Source organism: Capronia coronata (assembly GCF_000585585.1).
Source record: "Capronia coronata CBS 617.96 chromosome Unknown acBCG-supercont1.8, whole genome shotgun sequence".
NCBI classification, from domain to species: domain Eukaryota; kingdom Fungi; phylum Ascomycota; class Eurotiomycetes; order Chaetothyriales; family Herpotrichiellaceae; genus Capronia; species Capronia coronata.
The window spans coordinates 741,124-753,182 of NW_006912900.1; the positions used below are offsets into that span (position 1 = coordinate 741,124).

A 12,059-nucleotide genomic window follows, 5' to 3' on the forward strand; every position below is an offset into this window, starting at 1 on the left:
TTCAGACACAACCCGACAATATGGTAAGTCTCTTTGCGGACATTGCTTCTCTTTGGAGTGGATAGATACTAACTCGACCACCCAGGGCAAACGCAAGAAGTCGTCCAGCAAGCCTCAAGGCCCTAAGAAACGGGAACCTCTCGCCACGACATTCACCTGCCTCTTCTGCAACCACGAGAAAGCGATCCAGGTGAAACTGGACAAAAAGGCCGGCGTCGGCAATCTACACTGCAAAGTCTGCGGCCAACGCTTCCAGACCGGCATCAACTACCTCTCCGCCCACGTTGATGTCTACTCCGATTGGATCGACGCCTGTGAAAACGTCGCCCAAGAAGCCGCCGCCCAAGAGGCCGAAGATCAGAAATTCAGCAGCTATGCTACCGCACGGTCAGGAGCGGCTGCGGCAGGCGGCGATGACGAGGAAGAAGTCGACGCCGAATACGACGGCTATTGATCTTTTTCTTTACTGGAGTTGATGTTTATTGGTCATTCTGGGATCAGTTATGGGATATTATCATGCATGGCATTGCGGGAAAGCAGTTCGAGACACATCACTTGGGAGTGGTTGTATACAAGGGAGTTATATGGTGGAGGGGCGGAAAGTCGCATTACTCGGCTGGAATACAGGGCAGATGCTTTTGAGTGTCTGGGAAACATCTACACCGATATCAGAGCAGCAAAACATATCAGAGCATCTCCTCCTAAGTCTCCTCTACGGACATGCCGGCCCGATATCCAGCGCGTCTCCAACATACATCGATCGAGGTACCCAACCGGGATACCATCTGAGAGGCCATCGAGTATTCAGCTCTTTATGGCGACGAATGGAATCGTGGACATCATCTGCATTCGGGCGGCGCAGGAAATATGTTTCGCAATAAGGTGGCGGGGAGGAATTGGCAACATTTCTTTGAAACCAAGTGGCAGGGTCTAGTGAAGGAAGAGCAATACATGCGCGGCTATTCCATCTCACACCAGAATCCAAGGAGATGATAGGGGCACTGTGGGTGGCGTTCTTGATTTTGGTGGCATCTTTGGCGGACGATTGGTTGGGTCGCTGGGCATCGTGGCCACAACTGTGGCGACATCTCATATTCTATGGGCAGAGCATTTCATCACTAAAAGGGTTGTTGGGACTGATATGAGGCCGTGTCAATATCAAGCCAGGCAAATGAATGCAATATTCCTCAAAAAGTACTCTGACGCATCTCTGAATGGGAGCTGACTCCTGCACTCTTCTTCGACTGACGATATTTTGCCCACTCCAGCCAACATGATCGGACCCAGGTTCTTCCCGGGGCTTGGTGAGAGTGATATTTATGAAAGCAGAGATGAGATGAGAAGGACGTTGATTCTTTCATGTGATGATTATAACCAGCAATATCCGCAGTGACCACGCCATCCACCAGGGTCTTTGTTAAACTGCCGTCAAGTTCGAACTCACACCACCCAACACCGTCATCTACATGACTCATCCCGATGCGCTTCGTTGGCGTTTGACTCTTCTTGCCCGACGACTCAAACCCCATCTAGTCTTTAATCCATGGCTCGGCAAAAGTGCCGACCCAGTCCTCGACCTCCTTTCTCAAGGTCAGGATGTCCGGCACGTCGGTGCCATCCTTGAGGTATTCGAGGAAACTCTTGACGGCGCGCGGGTTCTTCTTGCCCTTGCTCTCGGCATCGGAGCGGGCCTTCTTGTCGACGTTGATGGCGATGGAGACGGCGCGGTCCACGATCTCGGCGACTCGCGAGAAGTCCTGAGGCTGGAAGCCGCGGGTGGTCATGGCGGGCGAGCCCATGCGCAGGCCGCCGGGCTTCAGGGCCGACTTGTCTCCGGGGACGGTGTTCTTGTTGGCCGCAACGCCGCACAGCTCCAGCACTCGCTCGACGCGGGCCCCGTCGATGTCCTTCGACTTCAAGTCCACCAGGACCAAGTGGTTGTCCGTGCCGCCGCTGACAATGTTGTAGCCCAGGCCGCCCGTGTAGGCGGAATTGCCGAGCCGTTCGGCCAGCGCCTTGGAGTTGGCCAGCACGGTCTTCTGGTATTCCTGGAACTCCTTGGACTGGGCTTGTTTCAGGGCGACGGCCAGCGCGGTGATGGTGTGGTTGTGCGGGCCGCCCTGGTGGCCGGGGAAGACGGATGCGTTGATGGGGCCCTCGAGATCGTACATTTCCTTCTCGCCTTTCTTGTTGGTGCGACGCACGCCTTTGCGGTAGAAGATCATGGCCCCGCGAGGCCCGCGCAGAGACTTGTGCGTCGTGGTCGTCACCACGTCCGACTGCGTGAACGGGCTGGGGATCACGTCGGCCGCAACCAATCCGGAAATGTGCGCCATGTCCGAGAGCAGGTACGCGCCCGCTTCGTCCGCGATCGCTCGCATGCGCTCATAGTCGATGAGTCGGCTGTATGCCGACGTCCCGGCAACAATGATCTTGGGCCGGTACAGGAGTGCGTTCTCGCGGAGCTTGTCGTAGTCAATCAGCCCCGTGGATTCGTCCAGACGGTACGGGAATGTCTCGAAGTACTTGGAGACCATCGAAATCTTCTTGGTCGGTGTCTGGTAGCCGTGGGACAGGTGTCCGCCGTGTGGGAGGTCCAGACCCATGATTCTCTCGTGGGAGGCAAGCAACGCTGAGTAGGCGTACAGATTGGCCGGGGAACCAGATAGCGCTTCATGGAGTTAGAGTGGGATGATCCCCGTAAGTGGGAAAAGAGAGGTTGAGCCTTACGCTGGACATTGACACCCCATTCCTCCGGATTCAACCGATACGTCTCCAAGGCTCGCTTTTGGCAGAGCCTCTCGGATTCGTCGATGTGTTCGTTCCCGCCGTAGTAGCGCGCACCAGGATATCCCTCAGAGTACTTGTCTGCCGAATTATTAGATCAACGTGTAGATGTTTGGGCAGTGCAAACGGACTCTGCATGATACTCCCTAGCGCATCTAGCACTGCTTGAGAGGTGAAGTTCTCGGAGGGAATGAGATTGATGAAGTGCTTCTGCCTCGCTTTTTCCTGAAAACGGTCAGAGGGAGCTGGGGTCTGAGCTGGGATCCATCAAAGCATACCTTTTGCAAGATGGAATAGATCTCAGGATCTGCGTCTTTCAAGTGGTCGCCGAGTAGCTGGGGTCTTGTCAGATTTGGCGTGCGGCACGTCTTCACTATGCAGCACTCGTACCTTGCTCTGCGCCTCGGACAGGGACGAGGCGACCGCTTTGGACGATGACAGCCCTCTGACCGTGGCTCTGCATGATGAGCAGACCGAAAGTCTGGAAGAAGACAGGGAGAGGGGGCCCCAGATCCGCCTGGAGGCAATAGAACGGGCCATGTTGCAGAGTGAAGCAGGGTGAGTGTTCGAAATCAGTCGAATATAAGATTTCACTCCACTGTGAAAGGTCGGAAAAGCACAAAGATATTATCAACTGTCAGACCTGCTAGTATTGTTCTTCGATATCGACAGCAGGCAGCCACAATGCTCGACTTGCAACCGAAAGATATCTCCCGCCCAAAACGCCTTTCAGTCCAGATCCTCTTTATGAGGGGCCAGACTCCTCAGTAGAGAAGAGGAGCCGTAGGTTAAATAGTCCGGGACGGGATAAATTCTGTCTGGCCTTTTGAGTCAAGATCAAGGAACGAAGTCCAATGCTCGATTTGCGGAGATTCGCCCGATTCCGCCGTCGCTCTCTACAGGGCAGGTTTGCCGAGAGCACATAATTTTCACCACGACAAACTGGAAGTTGCCTTGATTTCTTCTTCTTTCTTCTTCTTCACAACTAAATCCAAGATGAAGAGAACCTTTACCGTCCGTCTCCAGCTCTCGCGCTTCAGCTTCGGCTGGAGGTCTGTGGGCGATGTTGACATGTCCTGGGTCCACTCACCACCTTTGAAGGACAATTTGAAAGAGACTGATTGGAGATGTTGTTAAACAGACTGTTCACAAAGCTTCAGCTGTGCATGCTCTTTGGCGATATCCTGCGTCTCTCGTTGATATGCTCTGTCTCGGCCGCAGCTCTATGACCTCTCTCCCTGCGCCTGTCGTCTGTTATAGGCACCTCGCCATGTGGAGCACGATGGTTCACAATCGGGAGGCAGGATGGCCATGGAAGTCTTTGCGGGAGCTCATATATTCTGGCAGCGCCATGCACAAGGTGGGATGTTGGAGAGTGTTGAACATTCATAGTGATAGCAGGAACCTCGTCATTCCTACACATGCGACAGGGAGAAGCTATTGGTGGTGATACGTTGATTGGTTGATTCTATATTCCACCGTCACGGCTATGTCCTGTCATGTTTGTCGTTGTCGTTGTTTCGCTGCTATTTGAGAAGACAGAATGAATGATTGAATGAGACACTGATTCAACGGTAGCGACTGCCACTACTGACCGTTCTCTCCATTTCCGAAAGTGCTAGCAATGATGTGAGGATATTGATGGTATGCATTGGACAGATACAATGAACAGTCCCCCTACACTGCCCATGGGAGCGATAGAACCCTGAAGACCCCCTACCCAACATCTGAGCCCTCTTGCCCTGCGGCAGGATGCTATCCCAACAGCACGAGGCCTCACAACGTTGTGTCGCGACAGCTTTTGGCTGCAAGAACAGGCTGTAAGGCAGTCTCTGCTCGGAGTGCGAGGCAGTGTGGCAGTCAACCTCCATCTTGGCCAAGCGTGAACTCGACTGAAAGGCAGTGTGGTAAAGTGAAGCCAAGTGCCTCAGACGCACTGTCGTGGACACAGCGCATCGCCTTGCACGTGAAAGCAATATCACTGCCTTGTCGTCGCGTCTATAGAACGCGTCTCGCCCAACCGATCTATCAATCTGTCGCACCTCGCACTCTTACTCCCGCACTCGCAGTTCGCTCTCTTCTCTTCTCACTTCTCACTTCCAAACAATCAACGCACCTCGTCTCCAGAAGACTCCATTCAATCCAGATACCTCCTTTTCATCGCCGAGCCACTATATAAGTGCACTGATTGTTGCCGCGCTGTCGTTGCTTATCAGCAACTCTGACCATCATGTCAGCGCAGGCAATGACTCTGCGCTCTGGCGCGAGGTATGCAGACCTACCTAAGCCACTCGGCACCATCAAATTCAAGGAACCAGTTGACGATGACGACGATGATGACGACGGGACCGCTGCTGGACGAACCAGAAAGAGAAAGAGAGAGGCAAAGGCGGCCAAGGATAAAGAAAGACAACTTCGCGCTGACGCTCGCGCTGAACGTCGCTATGGAAAGGCGCCTGCAGCCCCCAAACTCACCGACGACAAGGTTAATATGTTTGCCTATTTCCAGGAGGCGGATGAGGGCCCCTCTAGCAAGAAACGTGCAAAGACTTCAGCCAAGGGTGCAGACAAGGGTGCAGACAACAAGCAAGATGAGGAATCCAAGAACTTTACCTCTCTTGTCTTGAAGGACGGGTCAGGGAAGACAACCTTGATCAATCTCGACTTCACCTTGGCCAACTTCCTCGCCCACCGCTCGCCAGAGCTGCTTGCTCACATGGAAGCTGCCAAGTCTCTACAGACCTCAAGTGACATGCAGATGGTCAGCTACATCGCTTGCGACCCCAACATGGTCAACAAAGCGCCGAAACTCAAAGCACCGAAACTCAAAGCGCCGAAAATCAAAGCGCCGGTCCGTGCGGGTCCAACTCTCCTCGGCCTCCCTAGCGAGCTTCGCGTCCCGATCTATCGTCTGCTCTTCCTCCGAGGAGGCCCCATCGATTTCACCGAGCGTACCAACTTCTGTCGCTCATCGGGTTTGCTGAGCACTTGCAAGGAGATCCTGAAGGAGGGTCGCAAGGTTCTGTACGGCGAGAATGCATTCCACTTCGCTCGCAACCTCGAACTCCGTGGAAAATACTGGGAAGCCATCTGGAAAGAGATCGCATACCACGACGTGAGACGATTCTTGGAGACGATCGGCCCGGTCAACGTGTCCCACCTCAAGCATGTCTCTTTCATCTTGACCGACGGCGCGCTTGGCAAAACCAATAGGTACATCCCCATCGATGAACGTCGCTTCGTCAACGACGCCAATTTGCACCAGATCTTTCGCATCATTGGGGCCAACGCCACACTGCACAAGTTAGCCATCCAGGTTGCAGGTCGCTGCAAACTCGCCAATTCCGACCACCACTTCCTCAAGGCCATCAGCGAAGTCAAGTGTCACGAGCTGATATTTATCAACAAATACCGCCATGAGATCGCGAAACTCCCCGACAAGATCAAGGCTCAGCTGGAGGCGGCCCTGGTCATCCCCTTCGACACCACCGACGTCATCCATCCGGCATACAATGACAGAAACAAGGTGCCCATGTATTGGGAAGGGATGCCCGGGCTGCACCACCCAATCACCTTCATGTGACCTCCTAGCAGAACCAGTGAAACGAAGCGGGCATGACTGATGTCAACAGTCACGCAGCATGGATAGGCCTCTTTGGTCTATTTGGCACGCTCGTGAACACTGGATAACTGCGCACCACGGAACCGACGTCAAACGAACCGGGTGTTGAAGAAAAGGAGTTCTGGCATTCTGGCAAATCCGAGCTGGCAATGGGGTGGACAGAGCTGGGGTTGGATTGATCTTTGCTGGCTGTCGAGCATGGGAGCGAGAAAGGACGAGACGGCTTGCTGCTGATGCTGTTCGTCAACAAGGAAGAGAGTATCCAGCCGACAATCGCGGTTTGCTGCACAGATGGGTGGACTCGATGGCTTTCTTCCTTCTTCTTTCTCGTGTTTCGACATGACTTGTACGGTACCTATCAACGCAGATCAAAGTGATCACACAGTGCTCTTGTTAGTTGAGCACAGACAGACAGACACACAGCATAGCCAGCCAGAATGCCAGAGGAATTTGACAATAACCATTGTTTCTGTTTCATTGTAGACCAGTTCTCACATTCTTCACCGGGTTCACTCTGGAGATGAAGACATCTTAGAGAATCGTAGTAGTACCAACTCCTAACTCTACCTCTTCAGCAGTGCCTCCGTACAGTAGCAGTAATAATACAATGTCCTACTTTCTGGTATGCGATAGATAGAAACGTAGTTGAACTGAAGGAACAACGAAAAGGAAAGGGAAAGGGAAAGGGAAAGGAAAAGAGAAAGGAAAAGACGTGTCGTCGTTGGAAAAGGCAAATCACGTGCTCCCTATCCCCTGCAGTGCGAGTGCAGTGTCCCTTTCAAGTTCTCGGCGGCTGGGCCCTATAGTAATCTATACACAAGTCCGTGTTGGCGTATTGTCTCCATCAACAGCGGGCCCAAGGCCCCAATGTTTCTCCGCCCACTTTAACTCTTCAAGTTGTGCCTTTCCACTGTTGGGGCGATGGAGACCTCATTTCGCGTGTCTCACACCCGGCTCGCAGTCTAGTTGTTATTAGTCAGAGTACGTATTCATGGTCAACTCAACTCAACTCGCCCACATATCCGTCCGAAAAGAGTAATACAGAGAAAGTAAGGTGAGGATGGGTACAGAAAGGTACATTGGGTCTCTGACAGTGATTGGCATGGTCGTCTGAGCGAGCCCACTCACTCAATACCTGTACATAGTAACATACGAACTGGGAAGTTGATGATGGGGGTCGCTTGTTAAATCGTGACAGCTCGGTTCCTTTACCACGGTCCTGATCCAGGATCTGGGTCTGGGTCTTTACAGTACAGAGAAGAGGCGAACTGGAAGGCGAAGGCGATGTTCCGGTGTGTATGTGGGTTTGGGTGTAAAGGACCTACCATAGGTACCTAGGTAGGGCGGTTTCTGTATATCCTGTGTCTGGATCATAATGGGTGTTGTTACGTACTACGTATGTGTGTATACACTGTGCGTCTCTCTAGGATCTACTATGTAGATTGCTCGTATACAGAATCTGGAAACAGATAGGCGAGGGCGTTCTGGTGGTTGGTATGAGGAGAAAGAAGGAAAGGAAGTGAATCATTAAGTTAATGTGCTTCTTGCTGCTGGTGCCTTGGAGTTTTGTTTGAGGAAGAATGTGGTATGTATGTGTATATATATATATGCTTTCTCTCATCTGGGTCAAGTGTCTATTATATCATTGTTAAAGGTCAGGAACTTGGTAGAAGTTTGTTGTTGTTTGCAGTTGACTGTAGAGTTGTGACCTGGTTGAGTGGATAGTGGCAAAGCATATATATAGTATATTCATCAGAGTCCAGGAGCCAATGCGAGTTCTCAGAGCATGTATTCGTCAACGACACTACATAGTTTCGCATAAGGATTCGTCAGTCAGTCAAGGTGATGATAGACTGGCCCGTATCAAGATACGTAAGGTCATCCTTCTGGGAAATCCATCAAGAATTGATGGAGAGGAAGCAAGCATATCGTTCGATTACTGAAGAGCATCGGTCTCGAGGCAGAGCACAGACAACAGAAATAGGACTTCAGTGATTGGTTGACACCCTTAGCTTTTGTTTGTTTGTTTGTTTGTGGCCACTGTGGGAGCATCGCTTTTGTTTGTTTTGATGTTGCCAATTGGGTCTCTGTCAGAGGTTTGAAGGTGCATGATCCATAGCTATGACCATACAAGGCCGTGACAATCCGGTAATTCGGCTCATGTTTTTGGTGGCGATTGATGGAAAGACGTTGAGGAGTTCGTGGATGACGGCGTTCCAATTCACCTTTCTCGAGCCATAACGCTTTCTCCTGAGAGTGGTTACCCGTTTGGGAGCATGACTACATACTCCTACTGGCATGAACTAACAGTCCCATTGGTCGGATCGATCCAGGTGTTTCCTAGTTCTATTAGCTGTGGTCCAAATCCGGTAGCTGGCGTCTTTGTTTGATTGTGATCGAAGACCGAACAATGCCCCATATATATGTAGAGGTTATCCACAACCGCCATGATGGCGACACTATTCTCAGTAAGTGATAGAGAGTGACTCTAATAAAAGAATATCATCAGACTGTGGTTTTGAGCTTTGATTTGCTTCGCTTGAGAGGAGAACTTCGTAGACACTTGGGCCGGTCTCGCTGTTCTGTTCCGCGAGCTTGTTTCCTAGTTCTCGGCCTAACATGTTGACCTACCGGTTATGGATATTGTTTTCAATGGTCAGTGCTGATCATCAACAAACAACGAAACGTCAAACTCTGAGCGTCAGCCTGTTCTAGATGTTCGTGGCGATCGGTTTGCATCATCACTTTCGGAGTAGTCTACTGTCCCAACATCCTTGTCATTTACTGCATACTCTTTGGCGTGCACTTGCAGCGTCCGTGTTTCCTCTCATGCAGGTCATCCGCCGGAAAGGCGGCTCAACAGTGCTCCAAGGCAGGAAGGATCTACCGCATGGCTTGGTTCGTGCTGGAAGATCTGGAGCGGCAGGCGTCTGCGTCCAGGATACTTATCGATTTAGCGTATTGAAGCAGCGCGGAGTAGCGAAGCGGACAACATGAGATTGCACCGTCAGCGGCGAGGGAGATTTGGGAAAGCGTAGACGGAAAAGCGTAGGTGGTAGACGTTAGCCAAAGAAATGTAAAGGTGGAGGAGCATGAGAGGATGGAGGATGATTTAATTCCGGGATGAAGTTGACCAGGTTCCAAGCTCCCTCAGCTCAGACGCCCATTGGCTGGGTGCGGGTCCGCAGACTTGGCACTCATTTCCGCAAGGCGCCAGGTCTGATCACCTTTGAATCCTGCATCCAACGAGACCGGTGGGTGAATAAGCAATCTCAAGCTTTGCCTCTGGGTGCTATGGGACACTCGTCGCTTCTCCATACTATGGCCCCTTTGCTGTAGCACGGCGCCGGTGACGGCATAGTGTGCAAGCTCGCCGGCAGAGCGAAACACGGTGGTCGACTGATGGCTTGAGCAGGCTCGAGTGACCAGTCACCCAGACCCTAACCAGGGAGTACAGAGCTACGTACCTCCTCATCATCATAGATGAATGGCGGCTTCCTCCTTCAAGCTCCGATCCGAGAACGTTACCGTTGTCTTGGGCAAAGAATAGTGATTGGCACGTCTAGAAGGACAGAGAGATGATTATTGCTATCGGGGCCAACCGAAGGGGTCCAGCTCTCGTCCATGGCCCACGCTGGGTAAACAGCTTCATCTTGTTGGCAGGAAAATGGATAGAGGTGCCCTCGGCCCAAAGACCAAACTCCACGGACGTTCTAATCGGACATCCATCATAATAATATGAAGATTGAATCTGAGATGGTCCAACCACCAAAACAACATACCGGTGTGATTCAACAACCATCAATGCTGCTCAATTGACGGTGACATTGACAGCCTTCAGAAGCAAAGGGCCGCCATGAGAGCTTGCAAAAACTTTCCCGAGACAGCTCGGGCGAGCAGGTTGATGGAAGTCGTTGCGACTACTCCGCCACAATTTGGACCGGCGACCCAGACCGGCCAATGGTGCAATGGTCTGGCCTGATGAGGCTGCGCTAAAGAGACGATGTGGATGTGTGCAGGGAATTGCTGGCGCTACCCCTGACGCCTCGACATACATCCTCCACCAACATGTACCCACCGCGAGGCCCTCACAACAAACTCGTGGCACGGCTACAGCACCATCTGGATGGACACCAACAGGCTAAGATGATACCCTAATTTCCTGCATCTTGCGGTCCCTCACCATGATCCTTGGGTGTTATATATGGCCGAGACTCTCTCCTCCAGTCTCGTACTTTCTTCTCTTCATCCCACGATCGCAACTCCAACTTCCAGTCACTCGTTAGACTCGAACAATCCCGGTCCTTGTACCACGACACTCTTTTACAACTCCAACAACAATCCACTACCAGCTTTCTAATCAGCAATCCACCCCCTCAAACTATCAACATGAAGGCCGTCGCATCTTTCGCTGCCGCTGCAGCCATCGTCTCCGGAGCCGCCGCTGTGCCCGCTTCCAGCCAATGGGCCGACTGGGGTGTCAACGCGACCACCACCACTGCTGCTGCTTCTTCAAGCGCCTGGGCCGTCCCGGATAGCTACACCACCACTGTTGTGACCGCCATCACCACCTACTGCCCCGAGGCCACCCAGATCACCCACGCTGGCAAGACCTGGACCGTCACTGGTGCCACCACCCTGACCATCACCGACTGCCCTTGCACCGTCTCCGTCCCAGTCTGGACCAAGACCTCAACCTCGTGCAGGTAAGCACATACTCCATGTTGACATTCAAAAGAGCACCTGGCTAACTTTTCACAGCGAGACCCTCACCACTGAGACACCCGTTGCCGAGGTCTCCTCCGTCTGGGTCTCCTCTGCCTCCTCCTGGGTTGAATGGGCCTCCACCTCCGTCGCCGTCCCGGCTGTTGAGACTTCCATCGTGGGCACCCCGGTCGTTGCCACCTCCAGCGCCGCCTGGGCCTACCCACCATCTTCCACCGGCCCTGCTGTTGCCGTCTACACTGGTGCTGCCAACGCCCTCGTTGCCAACGTTGGCGCTGGTCTTGCTGGTGTCGGTGCCGTTGCCGCTCTCCTCCTGTAAATGGTGGATTGATTTCGGCTGTGAGCAGGATCTGTTGATCCGTTCGATCCAGTGGTTTACGACTTCCTGAATCTACAATGGATCTACTTTTCCGGTCTCATGGCTCTGCATTTGACTTCTTGATCTAGTGGCTCAGGGGAAAACAGCGATCAGCCAGCGCTGTTATTAGCAGCATCCGAAGGCATGGACTTATGGCGGACATGACGACTTGCAATTCTTCTTGCATGCTACACCCACGGGCGCATTGGATCAAGTTTATGGCTGGTCGTTGTTGGGCATGTAGGGTCTCATCCCTGCATTCAGACCCTGGGCGTCAAATTTTATATTAATGAATGGACATTTTTTTTTTCAGGATAGCATCTGCATTGCGAGTTCTCGGGGTATCCAAAATGTGATGTTTCTTGCCTAGTGAAAGCCTCCCAACGTGAATCGTTTCCATTTGGCACTGACATCTCTGGTGTCAATTTTGGGGAGGTGTTCTCTCGGTCAATTTGACCCAGTGCTTTGACGAGTATTCGCGTTTTCCCCAAAATCCCCCTCCATCGCTCGTCATATTGTGATCATCATCACAAGTTTGCGTCTTTTGTGATTGCACTATTTTATCTG

The 12,059-nt window shown here is 52.3% G+C and overlaps 4 protein-coding genes across 4 annotated transcripts; 3 read left to right on the forward strand and 1 right to left on the reverse strand.

The window, feature by feature from the left end:
• Nucleotides 1–20: 20 nt before the first annotated feature.
• Nucleotides 21–454, forward strand: A1O1_08513 (uncharacterized protein; the record flags this gene model as incomplete). Its single annotated transcript, XM_007729373.1, has 2 exons — nt 21–23; nt 86–454. The coding sequence occupies 2 exons, from the start codon at nt 21–23 to the stop codon at nt 452–454; spliced, it is 372 nt and encodes a 123-aa protein (XP_007727563.1).
• Nucleotides 455–1,529: 1,075 nt separating this feature from the next.
• Nucleotides 1,530–3,327, reverse strand: A1O1_08514 (serine hydroxymethyltransferase, mitochondrial; the record flags this gene model as incomplete). Its single annotated transcript, XM_007729374.1, has 5 exons — nt 1,530–2,671; nt 2,731–2,868; nt 2,919–3,012; nt 3,066–3,122; nt 3,178–3,327. 5 exons carry the CDS (start codon nt 3,325–3,327, stop codon nt 1,530–1,532), a joined length of 1,581 nt encoding a protein of 526 aa, XP_007727564.1.
• Nucleotides 3,328–5,017: 1,690 nt separating this feature from the next.
• On the forward strand, nt 5,018–6,370 carry A1O1_08515 (uncharacterized protein; the record flags this gene model as incomplete). Its single annotated transcript, XM_007729375.1, has 1 exon — nt 5,018–6,370. The coding sequence occupies one exon, from the start codon at nt 5,018–5,020 to the stop codon at nt 6,368–6,370; it is 1,353 nt and encodes a 450-aa protein (XP_007727565.1).
• A 4,428-nt stretch (nt 6,371–10,798) lies between these two features.
• Nucleotides 10,799–11,453, forward strand: A1O1_08516 (uncharacterized protein; the record flags this gene model as incomplete). Its single annotated transcript, XM_007729376.1, has 2 exons — nt 10,799–11,115; nt 11,171–11,453. 2 exons carry the CDS (start codon nt 10,799–10,801, stop codon nt 11,451–11,453), a joined length of 600 nt encoding a protein of 199 aa, XP_007727566.1.
• Nucleotides 11,454–12,059: the final 606 nt, after the last annotated feature.